The sequence below is a fragment of the Parus major genome, chromosome 2 (genome assembly GCF_001522545.3).
Source record: "Parus major isolate Abel chromosome 2, Parus_major1.1, whole genome shotgun sequence".
NCBI lineage: Eukaryota > Metazoa > Chordata > Aves > Passeriformes > Paridae > Parus > Parus major.
In genome coordinates this window covers 46,685,392-46,710,051 of record NC_031769.1, presented here as the reverse complement: position 1 = coordinate 46,710,051, position 24,660 = coordinate 46,685,392, and the positions used below count along the sequence as shown (strand labels likewise).

The following is a 24,660-nucleotide window of genomic DNA, read 5'->3' as shown; positions in this document are numbered from 1 at the left end:
ATCCAGGGATGGTTTTGTGACCAGAGAGAGTGCAGAAAGTCTGTGTCCTAATCTTACAGGAAACATCTTTAATCTGGGACCACAGCAAGAATTTGAAGTTAGGCCTTGGAAAGGAGAGGATATGGCATCAGCTTTGTGTACCTGCTGTTCCCTTGTGTTGTCTAACTCAAGACACTTTGTCTTTGATTCTGCAAAAATGTCTTTTATAAGACACATAAAAATATTAGTTTCTCAAATGATGTTATCCACAGTCAATACTAGAGTAAGTTCAAAGCTTTAATTTCCATTTCAATGGAATCTCAAACCTCTACATGGAATTTCAAATAGCACTTCCTTGCCCCTGCCCTGTCCAGATCATATGTACAGGAAAAAGTTGTGTGCCTGTTAATACAGATTTATTCAGGGTATTATTTTATTACTTTAATCTCTTTCTATATTTTTACTTATTTATTTTATATGTTTTCTATATTTCACATATTTCTTATTCATGTTTATCCTTTTACAGGTCTACACATACAAGTGTAAAGTAAAATTTACACATACGAGTATAAAGTAAAATTTGCACTTGGTAACGATTCTGTGGGCCCATCTGCTGATCAGCACTACATTAGTGGCAGCTGTTAATTCCAGTTTTGAAGCTAATTAGGTGCAGAAATAATTTTTTGGGAGAGATGCTGAGTATTTCATTAAGAGGCAGAGCCTCTTAATGAAATGGTTGTTTTTTGATTTTGCTGCACATAGTCTGCCTTGCAGAGGAGAGGCTATGATGAGTAAGGAAAGAAAGAGAATGTGAATGAGAAACTCACTCAGGATGTTGTTTGGGTAGCTGGATATTCAACATGGGGGTGACAAGATGGGTATTTAGGATGAACAGTTTTGGAATTCGTATGTCCATGCCATTGACTTGAAGAGCATTGTTGGGAAGATGCTATGCACTGGATTTTGGATTTCTTGGTCTAATTAGGAACTTACTGCTCCCTTAACTTTGCCCTGTAAGGGTCATAACCCCCAGTGTAATCTGGTGCAGGGGGACATGCTCATTTATAAGATGTTCTGTTATACATCTCATGTTGCATGGGATGCATGAAGTTGCATCCTTTGATTTTCCCATATCAATTCCGCTGGCATGCTACATATCAGAGAGGGCACTCTTGTTTTCCAGTGCTATTTCCAGAACCCTTACTTAGGAGCCAGTCACATATACAGTTATCATCCCTCTCAGAGTATGATGTTGGGCTCTTCCAACAAAGAGCCCATGGAGACATTACTTGGTGTGGAAAATACCCATTATGAGATGGAAACACCTTTGAAAACTGCAGCTCAAGCATGCTATTTCTGCAGTTGAAACAAACAATCAAACAAACAAACCAAGCAACAGAAAAACCACCACACTTTCCTATAAAGGGGAAGTCACAGGTACCTTACACAAAGAGAATTGTACATCTCTAAGAAGGGGTTGAGTCAACTTTATTTTGGCTTTCTGGTTATCAATAGCTCTTGGGTTTGCCAGACTTTTCTTTTAAGGGTTTCAGCAAGAATTGAGCTGAATGTTCATCCCTTTAACCTGAAAATTTGGATGCTAAAAATGAAGTGTAATGCAGTAGACATGCACTTTATAAGGTTTAGCAAAGCAGAAGAAGTATTGAGGGTTTTTTGAGGTAGAGGTTTTTTTGCAGAAAGCTTATATTGAAAACATTGGTATGTCTAGCGATGGATATTGTGCTCCTGCTGCTCTGTCCATCTGCTTACAATTGAATTCCAAATAGCTACTAATTGCAGCATTTTTCTGTTGTATGTCTGGAATAGAAGCAACTTCCATATCTTATTTTAGAGACATTTTTATTTTGAGGTAAAACCACTATATTTATAAATGTGATGGAAATAATACCCTTTCTAGAAAGATGCAATTTAAAACTGTTGGATCTCTATTTTGTTGCTGAATAAAGAGAAAAATAAATCTTACATTTATCCATAGTGCAGCAGATACGTAGTTGCCCACAAACTCAAGGGGTTCTCAGGTATCACTGAAGTAACTGTTTCATATTATTTATTTCCTATTAGCAGAATTCATAATTTCCTCAAATGTGGATTCAGGATGACCTGAACACTTATCTCACTCACTTCTTTTTTGCACCACTAGAAAAAAAACACGAGCTTGATGTGTGAAATTCTTTTTAAAAACATTATCCAGCATTCCTCTAGATCCAGTGACATGCAGGCACATTTCTCTAATCTAGTATTGTCATGAGTAAGATATTGCATTTTGTGAGAAATAAGGTAATATTTTTTTCAATTTCAAACCTCTGTCCCTTGCAGCTTTACAGATCAGAAATGCAATTCTTGCTTTTAGAAAAGATAAGTTGCGTTTTTATCAAGAGCTTAAGGTTTGCTTATTTGTGTACTCAGAATAATAAAGTTGTCTGTGGTATTTAATACTCTCACCAGGATCTGAACAGCATTAAAATAATTTTAAAAAGAAACACCCATTTTTCCTTCAAATTAAGGTACACCTCAATGATTTCAGATTTTCCAGGACTGACATTTCTAAAGGCTTGTATGAATGTTAGGTTTCCAGTGCCCTTTTGTATTCTGATTTTGAAAATCTCCTGCCACAGCAACCCTGAACCTTAAGCACAGCTTGACATGTGTGTGTTCAGCACCAGCTGTGGCTTTGGCTGCCCCGTGCTTCAAGGTAGGAGAAGGTAGCTCCATCTAGGAGAGGAGGATGTTCACTGAAATGAGACCCCTCTAAAGCATTTGAGGCTAAAATATGGCATTTGAAGCTAGGCTGGAATAATTTTCTACTGATTCTCTGCTAAAATCTGGCACGTGGGCTGAAGTAGGTTTCTCAGCCAGAATAGTCTAGGGAATGGTATTTAAACAAGGCTGTGCTCAAGAGAGTTTTATGCTAAAAGTCAACACAGTTGCACCTCTAGAGTGGGACACATTTGCATCTGAGACTAAGCAACACAGTCTGTTAGGCTGTACTTTCCAAACTACATCAATGCAGAGTTTAAGGTTCAACACTCTTCTGAATTTTCCATTAACTACTCATCTTCACCCTTTGGACCTGAAATATCTTCAAAAGTCTGGCCCTTAAGTGCTTTGCTGGAACAGTGTCAATGCTAAGTGTATATACAGTTTTCAAATTCAACTATAATTTTGGGCTCAAATGTTCCTCTTCAAATCAATTTGCAGCTCAATTAGGTTCTGGAAAATTAATATTTAAGCCAAGTTTTAGGGGGAAAAAAACCCAAACAGTTAAAAATTACTGGTACTTGTCCAATGAAGATATTGTTTTGGCTTGACAAAGGGAAATAATGAGAGAATTGTTCATAAAATGATTTGTTTAAAAAGTATTAAATCATTCTTTTCTCTTTTATACTTAAATATATGTGTCACTTATAAGATATCATATCTGCAGGGTTTTTTCCTATGCTAGGTGACTATTTCTCTCACCTCTAATGCAAACCTGAGAGGAGGAAAATATTGCAAATGGCCAAGCTATGCTGTATCCCTCCACTTCTGCTCATAGCTGTGCCCTTGGATTAAGTGCCTGCTTGCACACAAAACTAACAGATCTGAAGAAGGCAAATTTGATGCTTCCCTGCAGCCCTAAAAAATAAATATTGGTTTTTTATATGTGTGTACACATACACACGAGGACACATATATGTATGTGAGAGAGAGAGAGAGAGAGAACAACTGAAAGATAATTAAGACAGGCCCCTTTTCACCTTGGTAACTAATGTAGTGTAAGTGGGTCAAATGTGCTGTTACATGCTTTAAACTGGCATCTGCTGTGCATTAGACTGCTCAGAGCATGGCTTCAGGGTTTCCTGTCCCCTACAACCCCCCTTTACTTGCCTTTCCTCCCTTTTCCCTGCATCTCCCTCCATCCTCTTACAGTCAAAACCCTTATATTCAACCCATATCCTCAAGTATAGCTCCCATTCACCTAAATAATAATTTTCTGGGAATTAGAACTTGGTGAGGAGCGCAAAAATTTAGCTCTGTTCTAGCTCTACTCGCAGTTACTCTGACCCTCCTGGATAAAGAATTACCCACCTGCTTGTTGTTTATAGCAGGGAGGTCTTAAGGAAACCCCAGAATTGCTTGAAGAGAAAATGAAGCTAATAAATTATATGGATTAAACCAGGCTGTAGGTTCTTTGATTTTATGTTTTGACCTTCTTTTGGTTATTACCTTTTTCATCAGCAGTTTTTCCTCTTTATGAGCACACTGGATTTATACATTTGTCTTTGCAAGTATACCCCAGACTAGGAGAAGCTGGAAATTTACTCCACATTCTGTCCTTCTGAGGTGGCACAATTTATCAAGGCTATTTTCCTAACCTTTCACGCTTTTTGAGACATTCAGAAAACAAAATAGAAATGAACAGGGCACTGTTTTTCAAATTTGCAACATGACTTGCATCTGTAGACAGGCTTTCACAGGGGCACTTGCTGTAAAAAAGCATTAAGGACTAATATCAGCAAAACAGAGAAGGGTAAAGGATGCATGTATTTGCACAGGAAGGTGATATCAGATGATGTGTTCTTCTCCCTTGTCCCTGCCATGCTCAGAGGCCTTTCTGACTCTGTTGCTTTAGTGCCAAAAATCCCCAAAATTTCGTGAGGACCAGCCAGAGGTTTTCAGGGGACTGGGTGTTCTCAGCTCATCCTGCTGTGGAGAGCAGGGGAGCCTTGAGAGAATTTGACATTATGCCTTTGCCATATTCCCTGGGGACATCACGCTATCATCTCTTCCCGTGCCCAAGGCTGCCACACCTTTGGGCAGGACAGAAGCTGGAGAAATCGGCTGCTGCCTTGGGGGTCTGCACCTGCAGTACCTGCTCACATAAGGAGGAGTTTTAGACTCTTCCAGGAGGGGTTTTGGACTCTTTCAGGAAAAAAGGGTGCTAAGACCTGCAATTCAGATATCTCCTCTGCTTTTTCTTCCTCCACCTCTTCGTATTCCTGTCTTATAAAAGCCAACTTTTAAAGTATATGCATACATAACTAGCACTACTAGCAGTAGTTACAATTGTTGCTGTCTGGCTAATGCTCCTGCTAAGAAGTGTCCAAATTTGCTAAGAGGATTTTATGTCTGTGAGGGTGAAACCAGATTGATTTAAAAATTTCTCTTTCAGAAATCATTTGCTAATCTCCCCATGGCTTTCAGTGATGAGCTTGACTGGCCCCAGTTCTCAGAGATCACTGGATTTCTGAATTCCACCATTGGGTAAGCAAACAGACAGGGTGGCCAACTCATAGCAAGTCTCCAGGTCTCTCAGAGCACAGCAAGGAAAAAAACAAAGCAGTGCTTGAAAGGAAAGAGAAAAATACTATTCAGCTCTGCATTTGATCTTTCTAAAACAAAGATCAACCCTGGATCTAGGTTTTTAAAATATATTTTAAATATATAAGCAAGTCATCCCAAAATTCAGGGTAGGTTTTAGAACTGGTCAAACTGCAATTTAGGAGGAGAAAAACCTCAAAGAAATAAAAGATAAACTATTTTTTTACAAAATTCAGGGGAAGGAGAGCACTGATGAAAGTAACAAAAATCAGCTTTTCTCTTTTCTTATGGTTTTGGGGGTTTTTTTAACCTGCTTCTCTTCCTCGAGTTGCTGCTGAAACAATGAAATATAGGGTATCCCCATGATTATTTCATAAGGTTCCCTACTGGGGGGGAATCTTTCTTCTCCCCCTCCCACATATATTTTTTTTTTTTTTTAACCATATTTAGAGGGAAATGGCAAAAGGAGAATTTGAAAGAATCTGTGACCCAATTTGCTGTGTTAGTTTGGCTCATGTGGATGGGTAAGATTGCAGGGATACAGAAAAAAAGTAAGTCTCTGCCAAAAGGGAAGGAAAAAAAAGTCCAAACACAAAACACCTTGAAATGCCTGCAGTTTTAACTGTGAAGTTAAAGAAAAAAATAAATCTTTTTATTAATCTTTTCTCTGGCCAGCATTAAGAGGCCTTTGAATCCTGATGGAGCTGTAGGATACAATCATCAACAGTGCCTGGTCTGAGTTTCAGATATTTTTTTTTTTTATGTTTAGGATAGGAATACAGCTGAATGCCAAACCAAGCATGGGTCAAGCCTGAAGAAGCTTTCTACCAGCAGAATTTAAAAGCTGGCAGAATAACTTCTTTTTCTAGGAAAAATATCTGTTGCGCCATATACTCGGACTTTTTGTTTCTTTTTTGCTCCCTGTGCAAAATCCAGGCTCTCAGCCTCAGCTACATTCACACAGTATCTGCTTTAAGGCAGTTTTACTACTTGGCAAGCCAACAGGAGAGATCTATGCAGCCTTCTCTATCAGAGCCATAGCAAAACTGACATTTAAAAGTCTGTCAGAATGCCCAGCCTCCCAGTACACAGCACTTGTCTGGGCTCCAGAGAATCTGAAGCTCACAAGTGATCAGAGCTTAGAACAGCCCCTGAAGTTGTCAGTGATAAGCCTTGGTCCAGTGTTCAGTTTTTAATCTCTTCCACTGCTGAAAGAAAAACAAAACCAAACAAGCAATTGCAGCCCAGATAGAAATGACCATGTACTCATGGCTGGGAGCTTGGTCTTCTCATCACCCTTTGGGCTTTCATCCTTTTCATTTGTTTTTGGGGTTTTTTCATTTTTCTCAGCAGTGCAAAAATAAAAGACAGAACTTATAGCAGTCAAGCATAACCTGTTTTCAGATTAATCTGTCTAAGATTTATGATGTTGGGAAATTATTGCTCTGCCAATATTTCTTCTCTTTTACTTGTTCCATAACAACCAATTGAAAAGTCAATCTGTGAACAACCAACAAAATTGTTTTGATAAATGATGTATAACAAAAAGGTTTTTAAACACCTTATCTGCAAGACCAGGATAAAAGCATTGTTCCTGGATGGAACAACGTCAGAGAAACTCTTCATCGATTTATAGTTTCTGAGCAGATATCTTTGCTTTATTTTAGGTCACCCTGTTCAAGATTAAAAAGATTTATGACCACAAAAAAAGAGAGATGGTGAAATAGAGATTTATATATAACTGGGATACTGAGTTTTTCAGAGACAAGAACATACTTCATTTTTAATATCAGCTGTATTTTCATCATTATCATATGACTTTAGCAGTTTGCATTTTCTCTGTTTCAGAGGATGGACAGACTCTCTGTATCTACGTTTACGCAAGAGAAATCGCTGTAATCACAGAGACTTGCAGAACATTTCTCAAAATGGTATGTGAACTTTTTTAAACTACTATTATTATTATTATTATTATTATTATTATTATTATTATTATTATTATTATTATTATTATTATTATTTTGTTATTTTAACATTACTAGTGCTGACAATTGATACTGCAATAATGAACATCTGTCACAAACAAAGAGAAGCCCCTTCTTAGTTGTTTGCATTTCTTATGGAAAAATAAAGAACAGCAATTACTTAACTCAGAACTTATTTAACCCAGTGGTGCTGCCATCTTAATGTGCTCTCAGGACAGATTTTTAATAAGTAATCAAACACATAAACAAAACTTGACACTGAGCAGACAAAGATCAAAACTTAACAATGTTGGGTTTTGATTATTTTTTGGGGCTGGTACACATCATCTTTCTATTAAAAAACATTTTAATTTATATATATATATATATATATATATATATATGTGTGTGTGTGTGTGTGTGTGTGTGTGTATATATTTATATAATATGCGTATAAATATGCAGTAGACCTGATCTACCTAGAACTAAGGAAAGTATCTTGTATGCTACTCCAGTGTGCAGTGAAGAAGAGGAAGATTAATACAAGAAATAAGAAGTGGGTAGAGAAGCAGCTAAGCAGGGAAGAGTAGTGGGTTTGAGAGTGAAGCCCCGTCCCTCCTGCATCTCTCCTGAGGCTGATGCTGCTTAGCATTTGGAGACCAAGACCAAGGCACATGCTTGATGGCTTCTGTGAATGATGCTAAATTGCAAAGTGTTAACCATCCTGGAGTGGGACACATCCTTATAATTTAAATGAGCTTGGGAACAGCAGTGGCAGGAATTTAAACAAATACCAATGTACAAAACATGCATGACAGAAGTAATGATAAGACTTCTCTATAAACTGGTGACCCATCAGCCAGAGGTGGTGGAGCCTTTGGGGTAAAAGAAAAATTCCAAGTAACCATCAGAAGTGCAGGGTAGCAGAGGAAAGATAATAAGAAGGTTGCAAGATGTATCATGCGTGGCATTTTCTCTAGAGACAGGGAGACAGTCCTTCCTCCCACAAGCCCTGATAAAACCTCAGATTTTGGTCCCATTTATCTAGGGAGGACTGACCTTGACAGGGACACAGGGCAATGCTTTTGGGAGGATTAGGGTAATGGAGATTTCTGAAGGGATGATATGACATGCTGACATTTGAGAAAAGCACTAATTAAAAGGCATTACCATTTTGAATTCCTTTGAGGCATAAATGCCACAGAGAGGGAAGAATGGTTTAAACTTAAGGATAGTTCTGGTACAAGAACACAGGTTTTCATTTAATTAATCTTACCTCTGTTTAGAGAGAAAATTTAAAAAAAAACAAAACAACTTACTATCAAGGAGTGAAAACCTTAAACCAAAGGAATGAAGGCAAACAAGAAATTCTGAGCTGACAGAGGGGTTGTGTGAAGGGGTGGCAGTAGTCTTTCTTATAAATTGAGCTTTATGATGTTAGCTTTTGTGTCTTGGATTAGCTGATGTCCCTAACAGCAGGTTTAAAAGACACTTGATTATGCTGTGATTATGCCTTTTTGTTTCTATTGTATTTAATTAATTTTCATGCTTCAGAAAACTGGCCGCAGAAGCTTGGGAAAATTTATTTTCCTCGGGTAGATAATTTAGCTATATGGGATGTTCTTCCTTTCCAGCAGATGATTCATGCTGGCTACAAATGAGGAGCCCTGCTGCCTCTAGAACTACTAAGAAACTTATTAAATGGTTGGAATTTCCTGAAAAAAAAATTTGGATCAGAAAGGATCTGCCCCAGCCCTCCACCTCCAACAGACACATATAAATATCTCTAAGGCAGGTGCCAAGAGGACATTGCTGGAGTCTTTTTGGTGGTGCCCAGCAACAGGATGAGGAGCAATGGCAGTAAGAAAAAATTTAAGAAGTTTCAGCTCACCATCAGGAAGAACTTCTTTACACTGAGAGTGGCAGAGCACTGGATCAGGCTGCCCAGGGAGGTCATGGAGTCTCCCTCTCTGGAAACATTCCAGCCCCAGCTGGATGTGTTCCTGTGTCACCTGCTCTAGGTGACCCTGCCTTGGCAGAGGGGTTGGACCAGGTGATCTCCAGAAGTCCCTTTCAACCCTAGAAATTCTGTGATTCCATGAGTCTGTGATCTTACCTGGCAGAAGAGGTTGCACAGACAGGTATCATGATGCGGGGATCACTTCCAGGCTCAGGTGGGCATCTGCACCCTAAAATTGCATTCTGGTGCCAGCACCAATGACACCAGCAATGCCTCTCATATGTCTTCCTCCTTCCTGTGGTACACATGGGGCTCCTGAGGCTTTGAGTCTTCTGTGAAAATGTTTTACAATGTCTTTGGTGTCATCAGTCAGGTGCTTCTGACTTTCTTGTCTGTAAGTTGCAGGGAACTAGAGTTGGTGGCTCCCATCATTGCATTCCCCCAGGTGGGCTTTCTTGTGAGGGAGAATTTTAAAAAGGGCCAAACTAGATGGTCAAGGATGACTAGGTGCTAATAGTTCTCATTTATATCCAGTTTGTCTCAGTACCTAATACCCTAACTATCTTCTTCTGCCCTTTTTACATTAATGGGAGTAGTATTTCATGTGCTTCCTTTTCCCAATTCCCTTGTAGATTTTTTATAATCTCTGTGTTCATAATTTGTTTTTCTCTCCACATATCCCCTTTCCACTTACACTACAGACACCTGCAGGATATAAAAAGAGGTGAGCCTGTGTCAGGGCAAAAGACTGCAGAAAATTAAGAAGTGAATTTAAAAAGGGGGAAAATTACCAGTGAGAGAAGAATCTCAGGCTATCTTCTCTAAATCATCACACTGACACTACATTATAAAGGTTCACTTTTATTGCCTCATTTGGAGTAGTAGTTTCCCAGAATGGGAGGATTTTAAAAGCCACCCTCAGCGTCAATAAAGCAAACAGCTGGCCACCAGCCTGACCTAACCCCACCTGGGGCAACTAAACCTTCCTCTGGAACATGTGTGCAAGGGAAGGATGCTGATCTGGTGGAGGAGATGTGCAGCCAAGGGCTAGAGCCTAGGAATGGCAAGCCAAGCCAGGCACCAAGAGCAGTGTTCCTGTCCAGCTCCCCTACAAAAGCACCAGACTGTGTCAGATTCAACACAAAGGGACATTCCACCACTGCTCTTCTCAGGACATGAATCTTCACTGAGGAGAAAGGCTTCCCCAGCCTCCATGCTAACAGCATTTCTGCCTTCCCTTTCTTAAGAAATCCCATTATCTTCTGGATGTGGTAGACCCTTCCTCACAACTGTAAGCAAACCTAACCTTGATTTCTCAACCAAAACTAAAAAAACCCAAAACACTGGTCTGAGAATACTTGGAAAGAAAGAGAGAGAGAGAGAGGCAGGAAAGATCCAGGGGGAGATTCCAGGGCATTCAACAGTGTAAGGGTAACTGTTCTACTTTGTCTCCTTTACTCTCTCAAATGTTTTCATCACAGAGTGCATCCTGTATCACAAAAGCTTCCTTGAAGACTCAGTTTACCTATGGAAACTGTTTTCTAAAAAACCCATTCATTTCCTTGATGCTTTGATTTGTAATTGTTCTAATGCTTTCCACAGGGCTGCTTATAACTACCCATGCTTGTGGAGGTAATACATACCCAAGAACAGCTTATTGCTTTTGTTGTAAATACTTTTAATTTCTAGAGGTCCCACTAGTTTATTTATGCTCAAACTGCAGCCACAGTCCAGGGAGCCTTGAGACAGAATGGCTTAAACAGAGGGAGTTCAGCTCTAACTGAAAGAAGGACTATTAAACAGAAAAAAACCAGAATGTTAGTAGTTATGTTCCAAGCCATAGTTTCTAAGGTTTTTGTGGGGCTCTTGCCCTGCTGTGAAGAGCTTCTCAACAGAAGGGCTGGAATTTTGAATGGATCAGCAACCCCCAGGAGAGAAGCAGCAGACTGATACATTCATTTTTAGCTTGGAAAAACTGGATTATTTAAAACATAAAGGATGCCTTGATATACGTGGCTGGCATCAATGTGAGTGATAATAACAAAGGCATCACTATTAAAATGCAAAGTGTATTGTTGCTACCTTAGGGGTTTATCTCTCAGATCTCTTCCCCCATACCAATCCAGCAGGGATTTAATGATGTTCTGTCCACAAGTTTCCCCTCAAGAGCTGCAGGGAGGACAGGATTTACTCCTCAAAGCAAGCCTCAGAAGCACAGTGCAGAAAAGAGAAGAGAGAGAGAGACCAGGGAAGAGTTGAGCTGAGAATTGGAGGAGGATAATACAAGGGGAGAAGGAATGAAAAAAGAGATAAAGTGAAAATACTGCTAAATAAGAGCAAGTACTACCTATAGGATCTGCTTCTCTGAAGTTTATGTTATTGTACATTGTCATGAGGTGAGTTTCTTGCAATCACAGACCTAGTCTCATCTTGACCAAAGCACAGAGTATTTTAGCTCCTCGTTTGCTATCCCTCTTGTACTGCAGGTGACGGAGTTTGATTTGTGTGCTGGGGGTGGTTGGGATGAACATGCATAGCCTTTAAAGACCTGCTAATAAGTTTAATGCATAAAAGCTTTACTAAGTGGGAATGCTTTTCTCATTCAAAACATAAATGAAATATTACAGATGCTCACAGATGTTTTGGTGTAGCCAGCTCTTTTCCTCAAGGAGGAAATATTTTCATCCAACCCTTTGAGTGAATTGCTATTGAAATGCAGAGCCTCTTCAAAGAAATACAACAGGCCTGATACTACTTTTTCTCAGTCTGACACTTGTGGGGAGAGCAGTGCAGGAACCCAAATACTGGTGTCTACAGCTATTTAAGGTGCTCTATGGTATCTTTTCTACCTCCAGCTGCTTCTCCAGAAGTGCACAATCTCTCATGCATCTTGTGATGTATCCGTGAGCCCTGCTGCAAGTGTCTTGGATACTCTGGGATGTCAAAAATGGCACTTGGTGCCTATGTTTAGGACCTGAACCAGTCCCAATGATAGCTGTGAGACACTTACTCTCACAGCTAAAGAGCGAGAACAGTTCCCTGTGCAATTTATAGGGAAAGTTAAAATAGATTGACTGTTGACAAGTCAGGTTGGCTGGTTTACAGGAGACTACTATGTTCAACAGATGGGAAGAAGCCGCCAGATCTAGATTAAAAAGCCAGATCCAAACAACCCTGCACTTAAAAGTATTTGATTTTCTACAGGCTGAAGTGTGCAATTCAGATAAGAAAGCAGCAGCTCTCTGGATATAGCTTTACTTCTTAGTGCCAACACCTAAAATGGTTACAGAGATGAACTGTTGCTCCATTTTTACTTTTAGTGCTTCTACATTCTTGGAAATGTGCAATGAAATTTGGTTTTGCATTCATGGGGTTTTTGCCACTATAATAATGTTGTACTATTTCTCTTGTTCCCCCTGTGTGTGATCAGGTGGTTCTTCAGCAAACCTCCTCTCTCTAATAAAAAGGTGAGTGTTTAACGGGATTCAAGAGCTAACTGGAGGTACAGGAGCACTGATAAAGTTCTACCTCTTTGACAGAAACAAGCAAAGCACTGTAATGATTATATTATCCATGAGTGTTCTGAAAAGCACAGCTTCCTTTGACCAGTGTGCTCTGAAGTGCTGGCTCTTTCTTCTCTAGTATAAACATTAATAAACAGAAGATTAATAAACTGAGTTTAAATGTGATATCACCATCTCCAGGGCCTTGAACTCGGCTCTGTTAAGGCAGCAGAGTATTTCCAGTGATTTTAGGGAAGAGATTAAGCCTTTCCATAAATCTCTGTGTTGGGTCCCCTTAACTGCATGTAGCAATGTAGATAGACATGGGCAGGTCCACTGTTATTTCCATATGGGTATCACTGAACAGCTACTGGGTAGTAAGAGGCTGCACCTCTCCTTTTCAGATGAATTTGGGTGGGTTGTGGGTCAGCTGGGTTTCATTTAGTTTGCTTGACACTGATATAGTTTGTGTCCTAAAGGTTTTCTTTTTCTCTCCTCCCGAAAAAGTAGTAATGAATCCTTGCCCTCTAGCACTGAGTTTCAAACCACATCCTGGTTTGTTCTTGAGTTCAATTCTACACATATATTTAGTTGCCAGCCACACCTAGTCTTCCTCTCCCATCTCTGATTAAAAAATTCCCATCTTGATTCACGTCTTTGCCCCAAAGTGAAACTATTTGATCTGGCTTCTGAATAGTACAAAGAAAATGGAAAGACAGCAGGAAAAACAGTGAAAAAGACAAGTGCATGAGCAGTGAAAGGGAGAAGTGGAAAAGAACTTCATTTAAGACACTTTACTAAAATGTAAAACTGGAGTGAAAAAAATAACTACCCAAACAAACAAACAAAAATAATAAAATGAAAAAAAAATCCAACCCAAACACCAAAAAAAGCCCCAAAACCAAAAACCAAACAAACCTGAACACCTCTCTCAAACATAAGAGCACAGTCATTTGAGTATTGGCCATATCCAACCAGGATACTTCCAAATGTGATCTCACACAAGCATGGTGTGTGATTCAGTCACTGAGAGTATATTTTCCTGTTAATACAGCTCCATATTTATCTTTTAGTTTGGCCAGAAACCAGCTGCTGGACAATCCAGCCATAGTTGTCTACGCTACAATTGGGAATGATGTCTGCAACGGGTAAGCTGTAAACTAAATTAACATTTATAGTAGCATCAATTTGACTTCTTTAGGGTACTGCTGACTGTCTGGACATTTGTGTCTCCCTGCTTTGTGCTTCTCCATGATGGCACTGTTCTTTGCTATGGGTCCTTCTTTCTAAATTTTCTGCTGAAAATACTTGTTGTTTACTTACCTGTATTTTCATAGGCACCTACCAGTCCTCATTTGGAGCTTGCATTTATTTCTTTCTTTCTTCTATAAGCCAGTCATAAAATGACCAGTGGTATGTCTGAAGTAATTATTTCTAACTTAGCAGAGGAAATTAATAATAACAACAGGAGGGGGAAAAGACTGTTTAAAAACATGTATATCCATCTTATCCAGTGTGCCACCTCCTCTCAGGAGGGAGAACACGACTGGTTCATCATTTCTGAAGTAAAACAACATAATCCCCTGTTAAGGTCCATTTTCACCCTGCCTCTGCTTCCTGCACTCTTTGCTGTGTTCTCCTGATGAGTTGTTTTGTCTTTATGGCTTTATTCACATCATAAGCTCTGCAGGAGAATGAACTGAAGTCTTCAAAACTAAGAGTTCTGGTATCACCCATTAACAATGCTCACAGGGACACCAAGAGGTCATGAGCTGGATGCTTCCCTTCCTCCTGGTAGTGGGAAGGCAGGAAACACCTTGCAACCAGGCCAGTGCACAGCACTTCCATCCTGCAGTTTTGGTTTTGTAGGAGGTCCAAGAGCTGTTGCTAGTGCAACTTTCTTTTCATCATGGTCAATCTTTAGCTTTTCTTGTACGTAGAAGAAATCGATCTTACTTACACAGAGACTTTCAAAGCACTCTAATAAATGCTGTGCACTCAGCTAAGTTTCCTTCCAAAGGTTTTGAAAATTCTCACCTGCAGACTGTATAATGAAGTGGGAGCTATATGCAGGCTCTCAGATGTGGTCATGAAAAGTTTGGTGTACTAAAACTGCTTAACAGGAGGTTCATGGGTTGAAACTTTGCCAGGTGTTGTGCACCAGATGAGGAAAGGCAGGCCTTTCCTTTGCACTGTGAGAACCTGTGAACCCTCAGCTGTGGCAGAAGTGGGGCCACAGGGGCACCTTTTAGGTCCTTTCTTTTGTTCCATTCCTCATTCTGCAGGCTATTCCTTTTGCGTACCCTGCCTCTAACACTGCTTTCTACTCATCTGAAGTAAAAATAAATTTTCCAGAAATTTAATCCATTTTTGATCTTGCCTCACCCATTTGTATATTCCAAAACCTTCCAGAACAGTATTTAATGCTTGCTTGAAACTCTGATGTCTTTTTATCCCAGCATTCACTGTCTGGCAGAGACACTTTTGTCTGCTCCAATTCTCACTGCTGTTTTCTGTCTGTTTTCTTCCAAAACATTCACAGCATCAAAAGAGGCTATCAGGCTGTAGTGATCCCTGTGACTCCTGCAAGGAAAGATGCCACAGCTTCTGTAGCATCATGCTGTTTCCATTGAGGGGGATGGACAGTGGAGAGAGGTTTTTTCCAGTGTCCAGTTGTTGCGTGGTTGCCCTGGCTCTGATGCATCTACAGAGGTTACAGAGGATGCAGAGCACCCAATGGGCTTGACTTCAAGCCTAGGGCTTAGCAAATAAAACCCTCTTCAAGGACAGCTTTAAACTGCAGTAATATAGCCTTCCTGGCCTTATCCTTTTTTTGATTTTGGCTTCAAAAGAGGGTGGTGTGCTGAGCATTCTGGAGACACAGCTCTTCCCAAAGCATTGTTAAAATGCAGGTACTTCATCCCAGTGCAAAGAGAGGGGCAATGAGTAATGTGGATGTTTGTAGAGGGAAAAGATAATGAAATTGGCAGCCTGTGTTACACATTCCCAGTTGTCTCCATACTGTGGTGTCCAAACAGGGGGCTTAGAAAAATAAAGACAGATGGCAATGGTATCTTTCAGCCCACTGAGGTGTAAATATGGTATACAAAGACCTAGAACAAAAAAACCCAAAAAAACTAAAAACCAGACGAGAAAATAATGAGCACCAGAAGTCTCAGATGCTGTAGTTATTGCAAATATTAGTTGCATTTTGGGTATGGCGCCATTTCTCCAGCCTCTCCTTCACAGACCTGCACTTATGACATCTGCAGCAAACAGCAAGGTGGCAGCAGCAAAGCAGGGTGAGCAGCAACCCACCGTGACAGGACCCTGTACAGAGTGACACCAGTGCCAGCAAGAGCATAATGCCCCTTTATTGTACAGCTATCAGCACCAAAGAGCTGCTGCACCCCTCTGGCCCTAAAAATAGTGTGTGAGCAGGCAACACCCCTGGCCCTCATGCCTGGGCAGAGCAGCCCTGTGCAGCAAGCCCAGGGAATGAGGTGAGGGTACCACTACAGGCCCTGGTGCTCACCCAGGCACCTCAGAGTCCGTATGGCAGAGCCAAAATCAAATGGGCCTACAAGGTTGCCTTCTTCTCATTTGGATTTTATTTCATAGCCTGGCACAGAAAGGAAATGTGAAGAAATACACTGGCATACCTGCATGACTTCAATACTGCATGACAAGAGAAAGTGGAATTATGAATGTCATATTAATTTGGGCTTATGCTGACATGTTTACTTGCAGCAGAGGCCTTACATCAGACCAGTATTTTGAAATCAAGTGCTGCAACACCTGTAGGTGAAATGAAGTAATTTCACAGCAAATCCACAGTCTTATCTCAAAAGTAGCTTGATTTGGTGGCTGTCACAAGTATAAACCTGAATCCTAATGCTGTTTTTCAGTTCTCCCTGCTAGAAAGTCTCAAGCACTTCAGCAGCACATACTGCATTAAGATAAATTTCTGGGCCCAGGAAACTCACCCAATTATTATTTTGTGTGCAAAATGCAGCTCACTGAAGAATCCCAAATCCTTCTAAGGGAACATGGTTCTCCCACACAGGACTCAGAACCCACTCCCTCCCTCTGAATTCAAACATTTACCTTGAGAGAGAACAACAATGCCTTGGAAAACTCCTGCTTCTGTGGTGTTCACTGACAAGGAATCTGACCCAATTCACCAGCAGCTTGCTCAACACTGCAAGCATCAAGTTTGCCCTTCTCTTACCCCTAGGAAGCCAAGAAAGAGATGAAAGTACTTTCTTTAGGAAAGGTCATGGATGGAGCTTCTGGCATCTAAGGTGATTGCTTTTCTACAAGCAAAGAGCACAAGTAAGAGGACAAAATATGAGAAACACTGAAAAATTATTGAGGGTAGTCATTAGTGCAACCTTCTTGCTCAGAAGGATATCCACTATCTTTCTTCTTGACCTTTTTCTCTGAACACCTTGGTCAGCTGAGCCACACAGAATCACAGAATGACTAGGTTGGAAGAGATCTTCAAGATTACCGAGTCCAACCCAGCCCTAAAACCTCAACTAAACCATGGCACCGAGTGCCACATCCAGTCTTTGTAAACACATCCAGGGATGGTGACTCCACCACCTCCCCAGGAAAATCATTGCAATACTTTATTACCCTTTCTCAAAAACACTTTTTCCTGATATCCATCCTAAATTTCCCTTGGCACAGCTTAAGGCTGTGTCCTCTCGTTTCTGTCAGCTGTTGCCTGGAGAAAGAGACCAGCCCCACCTGACTACAGACACCTTTCAGGAAGCTGTGAAGAGTGATAAGGTCACCCCTGAGTCTCCTTTTCTCCAGGCTAAACAACCCCAGCTCCCTCAGCCATTCCTCACAGGGTTTGTGTTCCAAGCCCCTCACCAGCCTCGTTGTCTCCTCTGGACATGCTCAAGTGTCTCAATGTCCTTCCTGAACTGAGGGCCCAGAACTGGACACAGAACTCCAGGTGTGGCCTCACCAGTGCCAAGTGCAGGGGAAGAATGACCTCCCTGCTCCTGCTGGCCACACTATTCCTGATCCAGACCAGGGGCCATTGGCCTTCTTGGCCCCCAGGACACACTGCTGGCTCATGTCCAGCTGCTGTCACCAGCACCCCCAGGTCTCTTTCTGCCTGGGCACTGTCCAGCCACACCATCCCCAAACTATAGTGTTGAAGGGGGTTATTACACCACCAAGACAGAATGAAAACTGTCCCAGGACCCTGCTTCCCAAGGTGGATGGATCCTCTCTTGATGGGATGGGACAGCCTTCTCAGGGATGTGTTCCCCCTGCTGCTGTCAGACCCTGCTGGCACGTGCACCATGAGAGCTCAGCAACAGCTCTCAGGCGGGAGAGTGTGCAAATGCTTTTTCTGTAATAAAGTGGTTGCTATAATAACATAACTAGAGCAGTGTTCTCCAGGCAGCCTGGGGTGGTTTTGCTTGTTTGTTTTTCTTATATAAATTGAAATGTATTTCAACTTTAGGATTTAATTTCCCCCCACACTCCTGCAGCATTTACAGCTAAATACGAGGGGAAGGATAAACCTGAGCTGGGAAATCTGGCTTGAAGAGGTTCACGCTTGACAATGAATCACAAAATGTGGGAATTCAGTCCATGTGGAACTCTGACACAGGTTCAGTACCCCAATGGACTATTTTAATCTTAGGTATCACCTCTCTCTAAGCTCACATGTTTGTCCAGACCCCTCTCCTGCCCTTCTGGAGAACTGTAGAAAGAGGTGTGGGATATGTGAGAGACAAAGCTACCTTAGATATTCCTACCTTGCATAATCAAAGAGTATGTTGAAGGCAAGATATGCACAGGAACCCATGGGAAAAGTCCTACTTTCACCCAGCTGTGATGAGGGCTTGGTATTGCATCACTTCTTTTTTTGCTTTCTCTCTTCTACTTCTTCTTCACTTATTGAACAATAACTGTTTTGGTTTGGTTTTCTACCTTGACCCCCAAGTTTTCTTGCTTTTACTTTCTCTTCTTCCCCTGTCTCACTGGGGAGGAAGGGAAGGAAGGAAAGCAGGTGAGGAGCAGTGTGATGCTTAGCTGCCCACTGGGATTAACCCACAAAAGGACTCCACTCTATAAAAAAGGGATTCACTCGTCTGTTTTTAGCAGAGATGGGGTACACTGAGGATGGAGGTTTTTATATCTCATCTTATTTTGGCAATGACAAGTGGGAGACATCACAGCATTTTTCTAATGTTTTATTCAGCTGACTTAGTGTGGAAGAGCAGCAAACAGAGAAAATGACACTGTTTCAGCGCCCTTTTGGGGACATAGTATTCCTGACACAATGTCCTATTGGCATCCTCTTCTTCAGGGAACGTGACACGCTGGCCCACATGACCACACCCAAGGAAATGCACTCCAATGTGGTGCAAGCTCTGCGATACCTGGACTCCCATCTTCCAAATGGCAGCCATGTGATTTTAACAGGCTTGGTAGACGGTCGCTTCCTCTGGGATAACCTGCACAACAGATACCACCCTCTAGGTAAATTTGAGGTGTTGTGGGGTTCTTCCTGGTTGTCTACCCATTTATGTTGCTGTCTCTCCCTAAAAAGTCTATGCATCTATTGATGACTTCAAGCAAACCTGACAGAGTGGAGGAGACCTGAGAACTAAGAGGTAGATATTGGCTGTGCTGCAGAAGTAAGAACAACAGCTCTTACCGCCCCCAGTGCAGGACAGCTTACACCCCTATTCTGCCTGGCTCTGCAACCAGGCATACCCACCCAGCTCCAAGCCACTCCACCACATGTTGTGGTGGAGTACACAAGCTGTTCTACCTCAGTTTTGGCCCAAAATTGTGACTGGCCTGCCTGCACTTCATCCTGATTGTTGTCATGGGTAGAGGTGGGCATTTGGTTTGTGCTCGCTGACTAGTGGATGTTGTAATAAAACTGAATATGGACCAAGGCAGAAGATTAAGTCAGAGGGTTGCAAAAGAATTTTCTGATATTAGATAAATACATTTTCTGCCAGTACCGTGTGCCTGGAACCTCCTAAACTACCTGTATGTGATGATTGAAACCTTATACTGTGTGCAGGCATGTTTTGGGACATTCCCTCAGAGTGTAAAGTGCTTTGGGGCACTTTTTTCAGAGATTTTTGAGGCTGCCTTTGGGAGCCTGTCATCTCAGGGTGTGAATGACACAGTACCTCTGAGACCATTAACAGACCACTCACTCCTGGGCTTTCTAGACCAAAAGCATGTACTTACTTGTATTTGAGTAAAATAATCTTTTTTGCATCTGACAAGCATGAAGTTGTTGTCATAACAGTTCTCGCCAGCAAAGAAAGAGAGAAGCTAAATCACATCATTAAAATGGTAGATTGCAACTTCAGATGATTTTGGCAACCACTGGGTAAGACAGCTTGCAGCTGTGCTGTGGTTTCCCCAAGGTTCCCTAGTAATTACCAATGGGCCCACAGCTTTCCCATTTCTATTCCTGTATTTTTCTCTCCTAATCACTATACTAGCACCAATGTGGTGGGGAGGGGGAAGAAAATAAAAAAAGATAAAAATCTTACCCCTTTCAGGGCAGGGGAAACCTGACATAATTAATTTTTAGTCACGTGAACCCATTTCTTCCCTTGAGTGCATGTTTATCACAGCAACAGTTCCTCTAACTAGGTGTCTAATTATCACAGACAACACGTAGCCAAATCAGGAGTGATTAACTATAGGATCAGTTGGAAAATTTTCAGAGGGGCTGATTTGCCTTGGAGGGACCCAATTAATCCTAAGCAACACGTTTTGCAGCAAGGGATCCCTTCTGGCACATCCTCCAACAGTGAGCAGGTTTCCCCATTTGGCTGCCAGTCAGCCGTGACCAGACATCAGTCTGTCTTTCTGTCAAATCCCTGGTCCCTACAACAGACCATCCCAGGGCCTGATGCTTCAAGCTTAAAGGCATCTGGAACATCCAAATGGCCAGAAGTGTTCCTAGATCTTTGAACTCTCCATCTTTTGCTTCCTGGGCAGCTGGAACTGCTGCTGGGTGATGGGAAGCTGTGTAACAGGCAGGAAACACATCTCTATCAGGGAGCCACTGCAAAGCAACCTGAGAAGCCCATTTCACCTGGGAGAGATTATACTTCACAGTTCCTAAAAACAGCAATAAGAAATTCCTATTTCAGTATTGCAAAAGCATCAAAGCCTGATGAGATGACCAGTGTAGTACAAACAATAGGACAACCAATACAAAAAAAAATGTGGCCATTTAATTGCCATCTTAGTTGTAGTTACTAAAGAAGCAAAAAGATTGAGATTCTCAGCAAGCCAGACGACTGCATAGCACTGTAAGTTTTAGGGAATGTTAGCTGGATGTTTGACTTGGTGCTTGAATTTCCTCACCCACACAAGCATATCCACTTCCCTCCATGACAGCAAAATTGTTTCTCCCTTTTAAGGCCAACCTCTGCAAAGTAAATGGGAAAGTCAGTGTGTACAGGCACCCTTCAGCTTTGTAAACCCTGCATTTCTTTGGCGGGTGAGAGACAGGTTAATGGGAAAATATCAGTCATGCACTTTGGAGGGTGGCATTGGCTGTGATGACTAACCCCACATGTGAGACCTATGAAAGGCAGGAGAGGGATGTGGGAGAAGCAGCTGTGGGGCTCTGCATGCTGTGGGGACATGGGCACCGTAGCAGGAAGGATGCCTTGATGCTGGCACCTCTGTTGCACCCCTGGTCTGGTGGTGGGAGGGTACCCTGGGGGTAGGGAGTATGGTGGGGGTCTTGGGGTGCCTCTTGCCACCCAGGGGTGTAAGGCATGGGAATGCACAGACGTGCAGAATGAAGTCACATTTGGCCATCGGGCACTTGATATTTCTCTCTCTGTGTTTTGCAGGACAACTGAACAAGGATGTCACATACAGTCAACTCTACTCTTTCCTCGACTGCCTCCAGGTAAGGTCTGCAGCTGTAGCTCAGGAGCCCCCCTTTCATCTTGGTCTGCTGCTAAAGCCCCTCTCCTCATGCCTCCCCAGGTGAGCCCCTGCAGCGGCTGGCTGACCCCCAATGAGACCCTCAGGAATCTGACCTCAGAGGTAAGTCTCAGTGGAGTGCAATGAGACCACCCCAGTGCTCAGACACTCTGCCCTCTGTCTGAGCAGAGAAGCCCAACTGCCTCAAAGGCAAGACGTCAGAACAGTTTTTTCCTTCCAAAGGCGAGGGGAAGTTGTGGAAATATTATTCTTTCAAATGCCTCTCAGGCTCTGGGAGGCAGCATGCTCAAGTTAAGGGATTTGTAAAGGTATTCCTGTTACAACCTCTCAGCTACCCAAATTTATGCTCAAGGGATGTGATCTCTCCAAGACAAAACTGTTCAGGTTCATGTTCTTTAAGAAGAAAATGTACCTGATAAGAAAGAAAAGGCTTATGAGTCAAGTTAGCTGTTGGTATGACAAGCCAGCTGCACAGATTTTTCTGGCTGTGGGATCAGGTCCTGAGAGCAAGAGCCTTACCCTGTTTTCATTTGGGATTTGTGCTAATCTTCCTCAGACACATTTCTGTGGACTTAATCACCAGATGGTGTGACCAGCGAGCATCCAGGCTCAGTGCAGGAACGGGAACAGACAGAACAGAGACGTCTTAAAACTCACCCTAAAAATCTGGCTCAGAAGTGAATGACACATAATACCAGCCACTTATTTTCTTATGGTACAAGCTGATTTTTAATCCCAGCAGTCTCTTACAGCCATGTAAAAGGAGCCAGTAACCAAATATTGTCAAAGGTCTTGTCTCTGTGTATGGTTGTATTAATGTTTGCCTTCATTAAACAACAAAATATGACCTTAATTTCACCAAAGCTTACACAGGTATTTCATTTTATGCCCTGTCCCTCTTGACTTCACAGACAGACATTAAGCACATTCCTAAATCTTTGCAGGATTTCAGCTTATATATTCATACCAACAATACGGAACATAGAGTACATGTAACTTCTGTCCATGAACAATGCGTATGTCTGCAGGGTATGAATTAATCATCCTGAGCCCCTGTCTGAAACTAATTGTCTATGTTATTATCCAAACTGCACAATTTAAATATTTAGGAGATCATGATCTCTGTTATGGCTGCAGAAATTACACTGGATGTATCAGTTAGGCAGACGCTCAATGGTGGTAATTTACTCTTCTGAAAGTAAGGGTGGAATTTGGTCTGCATAGATAAGCACTATCACCCCCAACTTAGTGGTGGCAAGGATAATAGGAAAAGAGGACATTTCTCTTGTAGGAAAGTTTTGTGTTTCTTTAAGAAAGAGCTCCAAAAGCAAGAAACTTAGAATATTTATATTAGGGTAGGGACACTACTAAAAGAGGTCTGCAGTGAAATAAGCATATGTTGTAATAAATTTATGAAATCAGCTGAGGCCTCAGTGCAACCTGTGGGGATGAGCTGGGTAGTCCAAAGGCTGGTGATGCTCGTGCAAGCCCATGTTCTGATGAGGAGCCCCATTTCACTTCTGGTCCCCCAGCTGAAAGGGCAACATTAGCTTTCAAGTTCCTGCCTGCATATCAGTGACAAAAGCTGAATCCATGCAAAGCAACAACATGAATAGCAATGAACAGTCATTAAATTGTTTAATTTTTGCAGAGAGCGTTACAACTTTCCAACGTCCTGAAAGAAATAGCAAGATCTGAGAAATTTGCCAGCTTTGATATTTTCTACATGGATTTCCCGCTGAGACAAAGTAAGTTGTTTTTTGCCCTGTCTTTCTCACAGAGCATTTACTCAAGTTCTGGCCTGCTGATATGCTCCTCATATTTTGGCTCTGTACCAGGAGAAGGGCAGTAAAGTCAGCCAGCCTAGATGACCTGCTGTCAGGGCTGTGGCCAAGGAGGTATCCTTAATTCCAGCTTCTCCTGGCTTCCATGGTTTGGGTAACCTGGCACCTTTCAGTGCAAACCATATTGGTCTGTAAGATTTGGGTTTATTTTTGAACATTGCTTTTATAGTGGGTTATCTAGGCTGCAGATGCATACCTGCAGTGGTCAAAGCAGTCTTCATGAGATGTAGTTTACTTCATCACTGACTGGGCTCCATGCTCCCTCCTCTGGGAGGAGAGCAGTGCCTTGGGAAGGAAGTCTTCCATCAGCCATTTTCCTGCCTCAATAACACAGCCACCCTCTCACTGTTCCCAAAAGTAGAAGCACTTCTCCCAGGAAGAACTGGCATCTTTCCTGTGTTTCTTTAAACACCTACATACTACTGTAACTTTTGACTTGAAGAGCTTACAAAACTTGTCCTTCTGTGATCTTTAGTGACATTAGGTAAGTGCATTACCTAGATCACTTTCTTCTGAAACTGACACATAAAAATAAATTAAAACATCCAGAAAACTTTTGTCGCTATGCATGAGTGTGAACAGTGTCCCTGTGGGGCTGGGGACGGTCCCTGAATTCCCTGAATCCCTCTCTGCTCTGCTTGCCCTGCAAGATGCACAGGGGTCCACCTTGAGGCAACACCCAGCATCAGCTTGGATTCATCACAAGGAGAAACACAGTCTTTAATAATAAGGATCAGCATGAGATGAGGGTAACATATTTCAAGTAGTTAGACAGAGATGGGAAAGTAGGAAAACAGCTTTTTATTTCTATATCCAGCCTGAATCTCCCATTTTACAACTAGTCTCTCCCCCTCCAGTATGCACTGTTTTTAATTGTGTGCACTGGCCCCATCTTAATTGTCTTCCCCAGGCTCTTCCCTGGAATGGACCATCCCTGTCCCTCAGCCTCCGTTCATGGGGCAGGAGCTCCAGCCCTTGCCATTCTGGGGTCTCTACCAGATAGCCTGAATGTTTACATTCAAAAAATAGTATATAATAATAAGGAAAAAGGCTTGATCTGCATTTCCTTGTTTTTATATTTACATAGAGAGGTAGTTCCATGCGGTCCTTATTGA

General features: G+C 41.8%; 1 protein-coding gene across 1 annotated transcript in view; it reads left to right on the top strand.

Annotated features, from left to right (window-relative positions):
* The window catches only part of AOAH (acyloxyacyl hydrolase), a 73,094-nt gene that overhangs the window by 39,070 nt on the left and 9,364 nt on the right, over positions 1 to 24,660 (top strand). Inside the window, exons 13-20 of the mRNA XM_015618448.3 lie at positions 5,153 to 5,244; positions 7,150 to 7,232; positions 12,656 to 12,692; positions 13,802 to 13,876; positions 19,069 to 19,241; positions 21,605 to 21,663; positions 21,744 to 21,803; positions 23,353 to 23,449. Of these exons, the coding sequence (XP_015473934.1) occupies positions 5,153 to 5,244; positions 7,150 to 7,232; positions 12,656 to 12,692; positions 13,802 to 13,876; positions 19,069 to 19,241; positions 21,605 to 21,663; positions 21,744 to 21,803; positions 23,353 to 23,449 (676 nt within the window). The remainder of the gene's footprint in view (positions 1 to 5,152; positions 5,245 to 7,149; positions 7,233 to 12,655; positions 12,693 to 13,801; positions 13,877 to 19,068; positions 19,242 to 21,604; positions 21,664 to 21,743; positions 21,804 to 23,352; positions 23,450 to 24,660) is intronic.